At 23.0% G+C, this 14,981-nt stretch overlaps 2 protein-coding genes and 1 long non-coding RNA gene across 8 annotated transcripts in view; 1 reads left to right on the forward strand and 2 right to left on the reverse strand.

Moving 5' to 3' along the window:
* Window positions 1–8,001, reverse strand: part of LOC126906191 (cytoplasmic dynein 1 intermediate chain) — a 19,092-nt gene extending 11,091 nt beyond the window's left edge. For 2 of the 6 annotated variants that reach the window (XM_050686548.1, XM_050686547.1), the window contains exons 1-6: window positions 7,595–7,999; window positions 7,255–7,351; window positions 7,076–7,184; window positions 5,355–5,482; window positions 5,114–5,173; window positions 1,271–1,291 (exon numbers count right to left, since the gene is read on the reverse strand). In XM_050686548.1, coding sequence (XP_050542505.1) covers window positions 1,271–1,291; window positions 5,114–5,173; window positions 5,355–5,482; window positions 7,076–7,184; window positions 7,255–7,351; window positions 7,595–7,693 — 514 coding nt within the window. In that variant the 5' untranslated portion in view covers window positions 7,694–7,999. Of the gene's footprint in view, window positions 1–1,270; window positions 1,292–5,113; window positions 5,174–5,354; window positions 5,483–7,075; window positions 7,185–7,254; window positions 7,352–7,594 lie in introns of all 6 variants that reach the window. The other 4 variants (XM_050686546.1, XM_050686549.1, XM_050686551.1 and 1 more) reach the window with 4 other exon arrangements.
* A 1,108-nt stretch (window positions 8,002–9,109) lies between these two features.
* LOC126906215 (cytochrome c oxidase subunit NDUFA4) lies at window positions 9,110–14,981 on the forward strand. The gene is made up of 3 exons (XM_050686599.1): window positions 9,110–9,283; window positions 13,234–13,380; window positions 14,645–14,981. The coding sequence occupies exons 1-3, from the start codon at window positions 9,236–9,238 to the stop codon at window positions 14,693–14,695; spliced, it is 246 nt and encodes an 81-aa protein (XP_050542556.1). The 5' UTR covers window positions 9,110–9,235; the 3' UTR covers window positions 14,696–14,981.
* LOC126906218 (uncharacterized) overlaps window positions 10,202–14,981 on the reverse strand; it is a 6,766-nt gene continuing 1,986 nt past the window's right edge. The window contains exons 2-3 of the long non-coding RNA XR_007704207.1: window positions 10,697–11,002; window positions 10,202–10,346 (exon numbers count right to left, since the gene is read on the reverse strand). This is a non-coding gene — a long non-coding RNA (uncharacterized LOC126906218). The remainder of the gene's footprint in view (window positions 10,347–10,696; window positions 11,003–14,981) is intronic.

Genomic DNA, 14,981 nt, shown 5'->3' on the forward strand with positions numbered 1-14,981 from the left:
AAAAAAAAAAAAAAAAAAAAAAATGAATTACATGAAAAATTTAAATGAAAAAAATAACTGGAAGATGATATAAAACTTTTGATAATTGTATTTTAATTTAACTTTACACAGATGAAAAATATATATGTTAATATTATTTAAATTTCATTATTACTATAAGTAAATAATTTTATATTTAAAAATATGTTCAACTGCGGTCCAATAATCCACAGAAATAATATTAATAAGCTATTATTATTAAACATTAATAAGCTGATAAACTTTGGTCCATTCTAGACCTAACCCATCAAATTTTTAGCCATATATTGTAATAATAATAATTAAAAATCAGAATACACTTTAGATGTCATGATAATCAATAATAAGATTGTTGTAAGGTTTAATAAAAGTCTAAAGATATAATTTCATCTGAACAAATTTTTTATATTTTAATATACAAAAATGCTTGATAAGAACCGCATTTGTAATAATGAAATTTAAAATTTTTTTATTAATATTTAACTGAATAACTAAATAAATAACTTAATTATCATTTAGTGCTAAATAAATACATTTAATAGAATATTATTAATTTGTTATGGCATACACGCTGAAAGTTTTGTATAAACTTAACTAAAACAAATATAATTTAATTTTTATTAAATGCAATTTTAAAAATTAATGAAGTGTTTCAATAGCATTTTGAAGTGCATACACCACAATTATAAAGTGCTGTTAAATAGTGGAGTGAATAAAAGTTGTTAATTATTGTTAGCATAAAGTTATTTGGTTGTTAATTAGTAATATAAAAGAAAGATAATAGTTGAACTAGCATACAAAATAGTTCAAAACTAAATGGGTAGAAGTGTTTCTGAACAAAATAAATTATATTGACCATCTTTTAGTGGATGGTTGCGTTAATTAATAGTTGTAAAAACTTATATAATTCATTATTATTTATTATTAACATCGAATACACACACATACATTAACATAAACATATACATATATATATATATGCATTAGTTGTTAAATTTATTAATTTAAATTTGTTATTTTACATTGTGTAGATTTATTTTTTGTTAATATTAACTTTAGCTAACAATATAAATTATTACAATAAAATATAACAATCATAAGATAATTAATACTAAATCGATCTACACAAAACCAAGATAGATTTTAAAAAATATTTATAATACTACTTTAATAACATGCAATATTTCATAAATATATTTTAGATGTAGTCTCTTAAATGTAATGTTTTTAATAATATCAAATAATAGCTTACCGTAATAACCAAATGCTTGTGCTAATGATGAAATTAATTGATACATTTAAAATTGGAAGCCACAATGCCATAAAAAAAAAAAAAAATTTTTAATAAGTTATTAAATAAAAAATATTTATGCAAATAAGATAATTTTAAACGTAAAGGGGCACAAAACAATTGTCGATAATTTCAATTCAACATTTGAAGCTACTGTTATTGATATAAATATAATATGTTCAATATTTTTATAAAATTATAACACAGGCCCTTATTCAATGCTTCTGTTTTTCTTTAAATTTAGATGATGCAGTTATTAAATGCAGTTTCGTAGAAGGTTTTGTTTAGGATAAAACTTTTTAAATCAAAGAATATATATATATATATATATGGGAATTTTCAATTAGACTAACAATTCCTTAGCACCTCCTAATATTTTGAGAATTGTATAACAGAAATAAAAATATATACACATAGACGACAAAACACAAGAAATAAAATTTTTTATTTTTATTAGACAATGCTCTTTTTTTTTTTTTCACATCCGGCATGATGTGGACCGCCCTGGAACTACCGCGAGGTATTGCTTCAGGGCAGACAATGCTCTCAAAACAGAAAACCACCAACTCAATCAGATGCCACTTGTGTTACTTCTCACAGGCAACTAAAAGAACTCACATTTTTTTCTCTTTATTACTTAGACTCCTTACATATTTTAATATCTTCAGCTGGTAATAATAACTTTGGTAACTTACTACTTGTCACACTTGGCATGCTTTTTTCCAAAACTTTTTCAGGCATCTTTAATATATTTCCAATTGGCACTAAACACATTAAATTAACTGTCTACTCTGTTCTAAATGATAATACCTGCCTTACTTCAATATTGCTTGTGGAAAACATTTAATCAGCTTAAATTCCTAATACATTATTAAATTTTTTGGGTATTATTTACTTAATTCACAACAGTACAACTAAAAATAAATGCTGGGAAGTGTTCTAATCAAATATTCTCCTTTCATAAAATAAACAGTAAGAAAGACAACTTTCTTGTACCTTATAATCTTGTCGAACTTAAATTCTTATTAGTTAGCCTTAAAAACTTTTATAGTCATCAAAGTCTCATTTACTATATCTCCGAGTTTTAGCACTCTAGTTTAAAGCCTTTAATATTTTTGATATAACAACATCCAAAATTTTTGAAACATTGGTCTAATAGTAATTATTGATCAGTCCTTTCTTTAATTAGACCATTATCTAATAACAAGCCAGTCAATTATGTAAGTTGTTCTAAAAAAAAATAAAATTGATTCACTTATAAGGTATAAAAAATACTTCATAATCAATCAATTGAAAAAACATGGAATAACAAGAAACCAATAAAAAAATTATACGTATTATTTTTATTTTTTGATACATAAGTGATTTATGATAATTGAATCATGTTGAATAGTTCTCCCTCTTCTATTAAAATCTTCTGTTTAATATCGCAAAACTCCATAATGGGCATTAATTTCATTAGTTATCACTCTTTATAGTAATATTTTTCGCTGTAATCTCATCTTTTCTATATGCAATCTCAAATTTAGTAAATCTACTCTAGCAAAACAGTTCCCTCACTCAGACAGAGCTATAGATTTAAATATTGCCTCTCTAATCTTTTCTGGAAGTTATTTGACTGTACCCATGATACTAATCATTATCCTATTGATGTTTATTATTTTACAATTTAAATTAATAATATTAAAACAAAATATATTTTTAAAAAAACCAAACATTTAGGAGAATAATCATTGAGGAATTATTGTAAAAGAAATAATATTTTTTATAGGCAATTTGGAAAAGCTTTAGTGAAACTCTAAGTTTGGACCCTAATTATAATCTGTCTGTAACAATTTTTTAACGTTATAATTTTGATTTAATTGTTTTTGGTTATATTGCATATAAAAACAAAGTTTTTAATATTTTGAATACTAAAATATCATTACTTGTGCCCTTTTACAAAGTAACTATTCACATACATCAGTCAATCACAACTGAGAAATTACATATGTTTGTAACTTGAATAATTTCCAAGTGATACACAAAGAATCAAATAATTTAGAAAATTAAAAAACTAGTAAAAACAAGAAGCCTGTGATTCTATTGTTGTTTTTGTAAAAAAAAAAAAAAAAATACCTCAGATAATTACTTTAAAGATCATTTTTCCCTTAAAACTATATACTAAATCAATATACTCAGTACTTATGCTATGAACAATAATAAGAAATCAATATTAAAAATACATTTTCTTAACAAAAATGGGTGGTCAATGAGTATTCCACTCATATTGATATCTATTCTTTAAATTAATTTTATGAAATATTATCAAGATTAACTAATTTTATATCCCATTTGGAGTTTATTAGGTGCAATTTTTTCTTATTTACATTTAGTCATTAATATTATATACATGAGGTACCCAGAGCTGAAAAAATTAAACTGATATTCTTGAAAAAAGGAAATATGTGCAAAACTAATAAGTAAAATTATATAAATCATCAAATCTTCTCTACAGCAATTAAATAATAATATATTATTATTAAACATTAACTTAAAACCACAGCAATTGTACACATTTTATATCTTTATCTGTTGTTATTGCTATTATTTTTTTATTATGATTACTATTGTTATTTTTAACTTAAATATTATATAACAATTTTTAAAAGTTAAAGGGTGTTTACTCGTTTAATAAATCAAGAAGAAAGAAAAATAACTACTCCATTTATCATAGATTCCCTAAATTAATTTCTACATTAAAAATTAAAAATTTTTTAATTTTTAAATTCAATGTTAACTGAATATTTTTTCACTGATCCGTTCAACTATAAGCAAAGTTAAAGTAATCAAAGTAAAGTAATTACTGTTAATTAAAGTAATCAAAATATATTGATTAATTTTTAACAGGCTATTCATCTAAATATTTAATGATATGAAATTAAAACTTTTCACTAAAATTAAATAATTATAACCCTAGGTTATACATTTTTAAGCACTTATGTATGAAATATTATGATAATAACACTCTTTGAGAATTGTTTATATTATTTTTTAGCATATTAATTGAATTGATTAATTTTTGTATAATTATGATATGGTAATTTGATTCTATAATGTTATTTAAAATAAACAAATTATATATTTTTGTGAAATAAAAATATTATTGGTGACATATTATGAGCAAAAAATTTAATAAAATATTAACCTAACTATCATACATTCATATTTATAAAAATAAAATTGTTATAGTTTGTAGCTACAACTAAATTTTAAGATAATAGGCTCACTACTAATAACCATGAATGGAATTACTAAAACATATAGGTACTGTGAGTACTCTAGTGTAATAATTTAAAATATACCATACTAATGCATGGAATGAATTTATAATTTTCTGTTATTGATAATCAATATTTTTTAGTATTACACATTCTATTTTGGAATTATAGTATAATATGCTATTGCACTGCAAAGGAATTGTACATTTTTACCATCAGGAAACATGTACTATAGTAAAATTCTTACAACCTGATGTGTCTAATACCACCCAACATTAATTTTTACTAAAAATTAAATTTTACCTAAACACTTAATTTTAATAAACATCAATAAAGATATTGGTAATGCACAAGTTTATGTTTTTTTAGAACCTAAATCAATATTTAATTTTTATTGGAATACTTTTTATTATAAATTTTCCTTGAGTCAGCACCAATCACAGACTTTCTCTTATAATTTGCAATATATAAGTTTATGAACTGTATATCACTTGGAATTTATCAAGTAAAATCATTCCAGCAAACATAAATTTATCAATCTAACCTTTTCTGGGTCTCATCCAATCTTCAAAATAACCTTTAAGAGGGGAAGAAGTGCAGGATCCTTTAATTATAGTTACCAAAACCACCAATGCCGCACAGAATAATAAATAATACAAGTGATAATGATACCATTAGGTTAGATAACATAAATATCAAGTTGAAAAGAGAAATTTTATAGGAATATATGTGTTTGTTCTTAATATAAATGCTAGTTGTTATTAAAAAGTATGAAACAAATTTACCGTCTCTTTCATTAGATGAATGATTTGTTTGTACTGCTTTAGCATAGCATTCTACTTCTTTGGGTGGTATATTTGTTGAAGATAAAGAAACAATGGAAAGTTCTCTGTTTTTTTTTGTGGATTTAGGACTAAAATATTTGTAAAAAATAAGTTATTATATATATATATATATATAGTTAAATAAAATATTTTTCTGTTACAATAAAAGACCATATAATAATAATCACATTATATACTAAATAATTGTTAGCATTTTCTTAAGGAATATTAAAGTTTGAGTACAATCATAAAATGAATATTTGGTGGAGAGTTGCATGTTTTTAATAAAACAAATATACTTTTCTATGGAAATTGTCATTTGATGTAAAAAAACATATGTGAAAAAATAAAATTAATTTTTTGAATAAATTTTGTGAGCTATCAATGATGTTGTAATAATAGAGTATATTTAATAAAAAAAAAACAGTGCGTATTATGAGTAAGCTCGGATGAAGTGAAACTTCATTTACAGTCAACAGGTAAATATTAAGTTTGTATTGGAATAATAATAATAATAAAAAAAAAAATACAACTAAATATTTTCATTTTCTATTGAAATTAATTAACATTATTATTATTACTATTAATTTTCTCATTTTACTGTGACAAAAGATATAATGGGCTTATAATAACTGAAATAACTAATTAAGTGTTTTATTAAACATTATTAATATATCATATAAAAATTGCATCTAATGAGGTTTTTTTTAAATTTTTTTAAGCATAATAAAAATTATTTGAAATTAAATTATGAAATGCATTTTAAATAACATTACTTTCATTTTCAAAAAATATAATAGTAAATTAAAATATAAAATATACTTTATTACTTAATATTTATTAATAAATGTATATATAGACAATATTTATTTTTATTTACATTATATACATTTATTTATATAAATAAATGAAATGCCTATAAATTTAATTAATTATATATATTAATAAAAAAAAAATAATAATTAAAGATAATATTTATTATTTATACATATATTTATTTACTAATAAAAATAATTAAGAAAAAATAAAATAATTTATTACAAATATTCTTTATAATTATTTATATAGTGTTTCAAAAGTCATCATCCAATCTCAAAAATTAGATGATCGACAAAATTATTTAAAATTAAAATGCATTATATTTTTTTTGAAGTAATAATTCATAAATTTTTTAAAGTATTCGTACTAAACTTTTGTCATTAAAAAGTTATATTAAAACAATAAATAAAATAAAAATTTTAATATTAAAAATCAAGTTCTATGAATTTAAAATTCAAATAATTTAATTATTTTAATATAAAAAAATGCAAACAATCATAGAACGTAAACGTTTATTGAATGCATTATTATCAAACATACATATTAATTGAACTTGTATATTCATCAAACAATAAAATCTGTCTATGACAGATAAATGTGATGGTTGATTGTAATGTGCAATATAATTTTTATTTGGACCCTACGTAAAGAAGTTTCACTTCAAAAATTTTGAAATATATTGAATTCCGAAAAAAAAAAACTTATATAATACTACATTTTTTGCACATAGAAGGTTTCAAGATGGTAAGGATCTAGATGGCTAAATAAATAATAATTTTATACACTATGATTAATGAAAATTTTCCAATATTTATTTAAAAAAATGTCTTTTACGATAACTTAAATATTTATATGAGAGTTACCATGTTTGTGGTGTTTGTGGTAAGGATCCTTTTAAGCTTGAATCTGGTGTGGACATCGAATTGTAAAGCTCACTTTTGTTTGGAGATGTATTTAAACTTGATAAAACATCTATATTACCAGTGAATTTGAACAAATAAAAAAAAAAAGACACTTATATTTTAAGAAAATAATACAATACCAGAAACAGGAGCAACTCCAAGAGATGATAACATTTCATCTATTTCTTTGCCTTGATCTTTTTCCACATTAACTCCCCTAGATGCTGCTTCTTCCCCCTAAATATAACAAATCAATGTATGAGTACTAATAAACTTATTAAGATAAAATGTTTAATAAACTACGTAGGAATTAATAATGGAAAAAAATTTAATTTTTGCATTTGCATAAATTATTTTTGTTAATTTTATAAAATTACTCAGAAATATTGTTTCTTTTCAATTTAAGGTTGAAAATAAATTCATAGCCAAATATAGACATATTTAATTAATATTTTTAACTTCAATTTAAAATAAACTTACATCTTTTTTCTCTTTTTCTTTTCGGAGTCGTTCTTTTTGCTCTCTAATAGCTTGTAGTTTAGCTTTTTTTTTCTCTAATTCAGCTTTACGGTCAGCCATTTTATTTATATTTTTATTAAGTATATCAAAATAATTTTTTAAAAATTTTAAATTGGGACGTTATCAGATCATTTTTAAATCATAATGAAAAAAATAAAAATTCGGTATGAATTGTTATTCATATGTAACTAAAAAACTTATTTATTAAATAAAACTAAAAGAATTAAGTACAAGTGAACATTAAAATTGGCGGTCTTAAAAATTATTTACTAGAACTAAATTTAAAACTATCTTAAATTATTTTATTAAAAAGTTTTACTTAGCTTATTATAGATTATATTAACTAAATACATTAGATTTATACATTAGACGAGGTATAGAGCTATTACGGCTTACAGTGTAACCCACGTAGATAATTTAACAAGTTGCATATAGAATCTACTAACTATACAATCTGCGGTTAATACATCTTTGCATGAATAATTTAAAATCTCAGTATCAGTGTCGCCATCGAAGTACATTTACATTTAAGTATTATTTTTGGACGTTAATAGTAATAATAATATTATTATTATTAATATTACACATTCTGATTAATTTATTGTAATTAAACCACAGAAAAGGTTAAATTTCACCTATCATGTGATTCAACAGAAATAAATAAGAATAACAGAATCACTGTAAAAATCTTTGTTTTGATGATTTAGCAGTCTGTTACTTATTTTTTAAATGAACTTAATTTATTAGATAAACGCCATTCCAGATCCCGGGGTCTAGTTGACTATAGATGAGATCTTGTTTGAGGGGATCAATATAACTAGTGTATCTTGTTGCACGAATTACTTAAAACCTTCATGACATTAGTTAAAATAAGCTTAGAACTTAAAAACATTTGAAATTCCACCTCATCATTATCTTTTTTTTTTGTCTTAATGTTATAGCCATGGTACAGACAGGTTTGGCATCTTCAATATTCTCAACGTTAAAATAGCTGAGCCATTATTGATTTAGTGTTTGGGGTCAGGAGGCTATGTTTTGCCATCTAGTGTTTATTATTACTATTTTTACTTTTATATAGCCGCTATGTCAATAACGGCTCAACTCCTTAGCTGAAATGATAAACTAGTCCATATAACCGTGATTTGACCCAAGGTTCATAGATTATAATATAATGCATAAATTATAATTTATAAGCCTGGTTTACTCAAAATATCATAAGCAAACTAGTTTACTATCAGATATATATCTGTGTATTAAAGTAACATAATAGTGATACAATTAGTATTCTTTAAAATATTATTTATTAGTCAATAGTTTAGTACTATATTATTTTTTTAATTTTCTGCTACCACCGCAGACTATATATTTATTTAGTCTGTGATACAGATTTGAAAACCATTATTATATTTTTTTACTAATAGCTACACTGTAAAATCATCTGTTTCGTTTTTCAAGTTTATCGTATCACATTTGTTCTGATTGTTGGCTCATTTATTATATTCAATTACAAATTAAATCAAGTAAAACATTTTGAGATACTAAAATAATTTATATCCAAATTTGTCGTTTCTATTCGAGTTTATATTTAAAACATTGATCAAGATGGTTATGCCAGGAATGACAATAGAAAGTTTAAAAAAACACAAATCTGTGAGTATATAACAATTACTTCTTAAATATATTTACTTGGGTGATAATAATTGATGAGGTTCTAGAAGGTCAAAAAGAAATTTCTTAAATTTTAACACTGATTTAATACCTAAATTTTTATTAAAACTGTTTTATTTACTTACTAAAATTAGTTTTGCAACTATATAAGTGGAACCTTGTTTTTTAAAATTGAGAAAGACAAAGGGAAACAAAAATTTAACTAATTAAATTATTAAATTAAATAATCATTTAATAGAGTTGTCTAATTTTAAATAAAGCTAATGAAAAAGCTGAATGATTAAACACAAGTGTAGATTGATAATAGTAAAATATATTTTAAAGTATCTGATATATCTTCCATTATTTATTTCTTTATTTCTAAATAACAAAAAATGTTATCAATTGATTATTCCAAATATAATTTAGCATATATTTTGATATTTGTTAAAACTGCTTGTTTATGATCAATAAAAATAAATTTTTTTCAATATTTTTTACTTATTTATTNTTCGTCGGTTTTTTCCCTGTACACCAAAACTTTGAGCGCTAATATCTATTAATATAGTTGATTATTTTCCTGTTTCGACCTGTCAGAATGTGCAGTGTCTCTAGCTGAAACTAATGATACCATAATATTCATTTGTGAAAAAAAGTGACTTAGTCGGTTTTTTCCCTGTACCCTTCATATGAAGTGATGCTTCATAACGTAATACAATGGTTTTTAGTAATGACTTTACAATCATGTCTTATAGTAGATTATGTATAAGTTAGAGCTATGACTTTGCATAATTTGTTGATGTAATCATTACAAATTGTAGAAATTAAGGGATAACATCACCATATACCCTAAAAAAGAAACAGTTTTTTCATTATTTTTTTTGAGATGGATGGAAAGGTATTGATAAAAAACATTTTAAGTATTATATTGGCCATATATTAAAGTATAAAAAATAATTTTTTCATTGAAAAATAGTTCAAAATGGCGTCAGTTCAGTGGTTTTCTGACATTGCCTTAAAAAAGCGCGCCGTAGCCACAAGTAGCAGAATTGGAGTAAATTTCAACCTGCAAAAAAAAAAATTTGTTTTATCTATATTAGTATAGCTAGAGATACACGTAGGGGATTTCCAAAATATTAATTTTTGAAGTTTTCATAAGTGTTTACAGTAAAAAGTTCGAATTTCAATAAAAAAAACACTATTTATTTTTTTTATAAAAACTGTTTAAATTAATTTATTGAAAAACCCCTACGTGATTCTCTTAAGATTGCTGTTTTAAATATATGGTTAAAATTTACATGAGTTTTTTTGGTGCATGCCAATTTGAAAAATCTTGTTTCGAGATAAACACTTAAAGTTTCAAAACAAGTTTAAGAAGTGAAAAAATGAAAAATTCAGGTATTACAAATTTTTTACCATTAATCTGCAATCTCAAGACCACAAAGCTGCCATTTCAAGTGAGAAAATTTATTTTCTTTTTCTTTTCTCAACGATTTTAGCAAAGATCGTACCTCTTTTACTGCATCATTTAACAATCGCTCAGTAAGCTTAACAAGTAAAACGTTGGCTTCCATGCAGAAATTATATTATAAAATTTTGTGAAATAATGTGGCCCATATCTCATTTTTCATATCTTCAATGGAGTTGTAATTATGGCGTATTGCTAAACCATAAAATGATAAATTGCTAATGTAAATGGTCGTTTTGAAGCACATGAGGCGCCTGAAAAAAATCACAAAATTGAATGAAAAAAAAATTTTTCAGGTCTACAAGTTTTTTTTTTATATTCTATAGACTTCAAAATATTTTTTAAGAAAATAAAAAAGTCGATTTTTATAAAATTTTTAGTGGTGTTATCCCTTAAGAATTTAAAATCTACAGAATAAACTGGGTAAATGTAAACAATAGAGATAATTAAAATTAATTTTCTCATAGAATATTTAACAAAATTTCTTTAGGTAAAAATTCTGATTTTTATATGAGTTGCTATCACGTTAAATGTAATTTTTAAATAAATACTCAATTATTTAAAATGTGCATTTACAATTATTCCACTTTACCATGTTTTTATAAAAATAATAAACATGAATTTGTTAGTTGTAAGAGGGTAAATTACTGTTAAATTTATTTAAACAATCCTTATTATTCAATTAAATTATTTATAGTACAAACATTACTTCTTGATTATCTAATCTAATAAAAGATTTTTTTAAGTATGAGGATAGGCTTTAGAGTAAACATGAATATTACTTCATCATTACTGCTTTATAAAAGTTGGCAAAATTCAGAAAATATTTTGCAAAATTGTACAAACAAAGCCATAGAGACATTTTGTAAAAATTTAAATGGCAAAATCTAAAACACAAAACTCAAATTAAAAATACTATTAAAAAAAATAAAATGTTATTATAATTTGTTGCATGTATAATAAATAAAATATCAAGAAATGAGAAATATATGTATATTATATTAATGTTTTATATTATATAACATTAACAAAGGTACTAGGGAGTTTAAACATAATGTCAAAATTTTTGTCTATTCAATTTTTGATAATGTTCCAAAAAACTGATGTCTTTAAAACTACATAAAAATTAAATATAATCAATGTACATTATAATTAAAAATAAAATTTATTAAAACATAATTCTAGTATGCATTGATCATTAAGCCAAAAATCATACAATTTTCAGTAAAAATAAAGAGTAAGAGTATCAATGAATAAAATGATAAGGGAATATATATATAGAGAGGGAATGTGCTTGCTAAAAAAAGGATTATTTTAATGGTGGTGCTCACTAATATTTTAAAAAGACCAAAATGTAAATTTTGATTATTTCTTGCTAAATTTGGCTGTATATTGTTGGGAAAGAGTTATCTCCCAATTTACCCGCTAGTAAATTTGGTTATAGTAGGGGCCACAGAAAATTTATTAAAAAGCCCTGTACTGGATATCACTGGATTATGTAATATGGTTTAAAAGCTAGGAATTTGAAAACACAAAATTACTTAAAGAATAATATATTGAAAAACAGAGAGAATGCCGTAACAAAAAAAACCCTGCACTTTGGGGTCGCGGCACAGTTGGGACATAGCATAGTTGGGTCAAGTATAATGATATCTAACAGTGATTAAAATCACTATTATAAAAAACGCTGTGATGCAAATCTGTAGATAATGTTTAATTTAAAAAAATAACGGATTATTCCAAAAGCTACATGATCTCCTATTTCCTTATTTATATCCTGATTACAAGTTTTATGATTTATAAGTGTAATATATGAATGTAAGTATGTCAAATGAAAGAAGAATATAAATAGTATAAAAACAAACTAAAGTCTGACATTTTTCTTTTTTATATTAAAGTATATTACATAAGCTTTAATTAAAGATATATATCTTAAATTTATATAAAAGTATCAGAGTTTCCTGAACACTTTCAAAAGTTGAAAAAGTTGTCATTTTGAATCCCTCCCTGTGGGCAGGTAAAGAATCAGATTTATAAAAAAAATATACCAAATGATAGGTAAAGACATCATGCATCTAAAAAAAAAAATTATAACAATTTTGTCATTTTTGATCAAGTTATTGCAGTTTTAATAAAAAAAATTGAAAAAATGTTGAAAATTTGTAATTTTTTTGGAGATTTCCCCCATTTATGGGGAACGGGGGAAAGTTTTTCAAATTTTGAGGGTTATGTCTCTGACTAGATACAATTTGTGATCTTTTGATGTATCGTTGAAAAAAATTGGTTCGGTTACAGTTGAGAAAAAGTGGTGATACAAAAAAAAAAACACATCTTAGTAAAATTAATACCTTCTCAACTTCGCATCGAAGCTAAAAAAGTATTAAGTTTAAATAGTAAAAATTACTTATTCAATTATTTGAATATTAATTAAAATTAAAAAAAAAAATCCTATCTTAAGAAATATACATTGTCTTAATTTTTATAGTTGATACCATTATTTGCTTGTCTTGGAGTGGGAATGACTGGTGCAGTACTTTACCTTGCACGTTTAGCACTAAAAAATCCTGAAGTAACATGGCATCCTAAAAATAACCAAGCACCTTGGGAAGATTATAAACAAAAATCCTATAAGGTAATATCTCTGTATTATATATTTTAAATATTTTTAAATAAAAAATAGAGTTTCTTAAAATTATACATTACATAAATGTTCAAAGGCCATAAGTTTCAAGTTGCTATTGTGTAAACTATATATATATATATATATATCACAGTTGGGCAAATTTTCATCTAGATAATTATTTGAGGAAAAATAATAATAATGATTTTTAAATCAGATATATTTTTAATAATAACAAAAAAATCATTTTTTATTTAGTTGAATATATAAATAGAATTTTATTTAAATAATGCCCTGCTCATATCAGAGCAGGATTAATAATATTTTACAATTTTTCTAGGTATACTCATTTTTTTTCATTTTGGTAAATTGTTATTTTTTTTAAGTCTTCATGAATTTTTTTGTTTTAAAACATTTATAAAACTTTATTCTTAATAAATTTTCATATTAGAAAACCTTTTTTTAAAATTATTTTAATTACTGTCATTGAGTTCAAAATTAATCCCAATACAATTATGTTTTTTTTATTGATTTTCATCTATGCTTATGAAGCCCTTTGAAGTGTATGGTGCTAGGCAAGTACATTGGGTAGCTTTATACTTTTGCCAGCCCTGGGTTACAATTAAATAATATTCTATCTACATAGTTTGTTATGGTTTATTTTTATTTTCCTGAATGCTGAAATGACTGATCACAAAAGTCCAATCAAGTTAGATTATGTATTATCACTTAGTTATTATTTGGTAAATTATTTATGAAATTCTTTAAAGTAAATAAAATAGATGGAAGCTTTTTTTTTTTATGTGAGTAAAATTACATGTAAATGTATTTGAAAAATATTAGTTTCATAAATATGTTTATATAAAATAAACTCAAAGAAATTATAAGAATTTTAATATTATCAATTCATTTCTATTAAACATTAAAATGTCACAAGGTATTGATATTATGATAATTATACATTAAAATAGCAAAAATAATGTATTATTAATAACATACTCTAAAATTTTTTCTGTTGCTATGTATAAATATTTCTTTTAGAAGTTTAATTAAGAAAATTGGTAATACCTGAGTTAGTTATCATTTAAATTTACAAAATGTTACAATATAGTCAAATGACTATGTGTAATAAATATTTAACTAATCTTATGGGGTGAAATCCTACATTAAACTATTCTTAACAACTTTATTTTTATTATTTTACATTTTCAAAAGTGTGAAAATATTTTAATATGTAAAAATTATGAAAAATTAATTATTTTTAAATATTTTTCAGTTTTATTCAACTTCAAAAGAACCACCAGTCAGCCCAGCACCTAAATATTAGAATCATAACATATGCAAAGTATAATTTCAGAGTCGTACTCATATTAGATTAATTTTATGTTATGAGTTTTTATTTGTATAAATAATTTTCCATCAGATAATACCAATAGATCCTAAAATACATGTTCTATTAATATTGGCCAATTAATAAAATTAAATAATTAAAAAAAATAATTTGTTTTATATAGTGCGCAAAACAATTGTTTTTGCTTAAAGTTAATTAAGATATTTTTTTGGTAAAAATTCTACTTGGATACATAAAAAAAAAAAAATTTCTGAACAATATT

Source organism: Daktulosphaira vitifoliae, unplaced genomic scaffold (genome assembly GCF_025091365.1).
Source record: "Daktulosphaira vitifoliae isolate Bord-2020 unplaced genomic scaffold, ASM2509136v1 Scaffold_4, whole genome shotgun sequence".
In the NCBI taxonomy this organism is placed as follows: Eukaryota; Metazoa; Arthropoda; class Insecta; order Hemiptera; family Phylloxeridae; genus Daktulosphaira; species Daktulosphaira vitifoliae.

What these genes read in the sequence shown, in the direction of transcription:
- LOC126906215 (XM_050686599.1), top strand. Translation starts at nt 9,236, where the DNA reads ATGGTTATGCCAGGAATGACAATAGAAAGTTTAAAAAAACACAAATCT. An exon ending in GTTTAAAAAAACACAAATCT is followed by an intron (nt 9,284 to 13,233) that starts GTGAGTATATAA and finishes TAATTTTTATAG; the next exon opens with TTGATACCATTATTTGCTTG. An exon ending in ATAAACAAAAATCCTATAAG is followed by an intron (nt 13,381 to 14,644) that starts GTAATATCTCTG and finishes AATATTTTTCAG; the next exon opens with TTTTATTCAACTTCAAAAGA.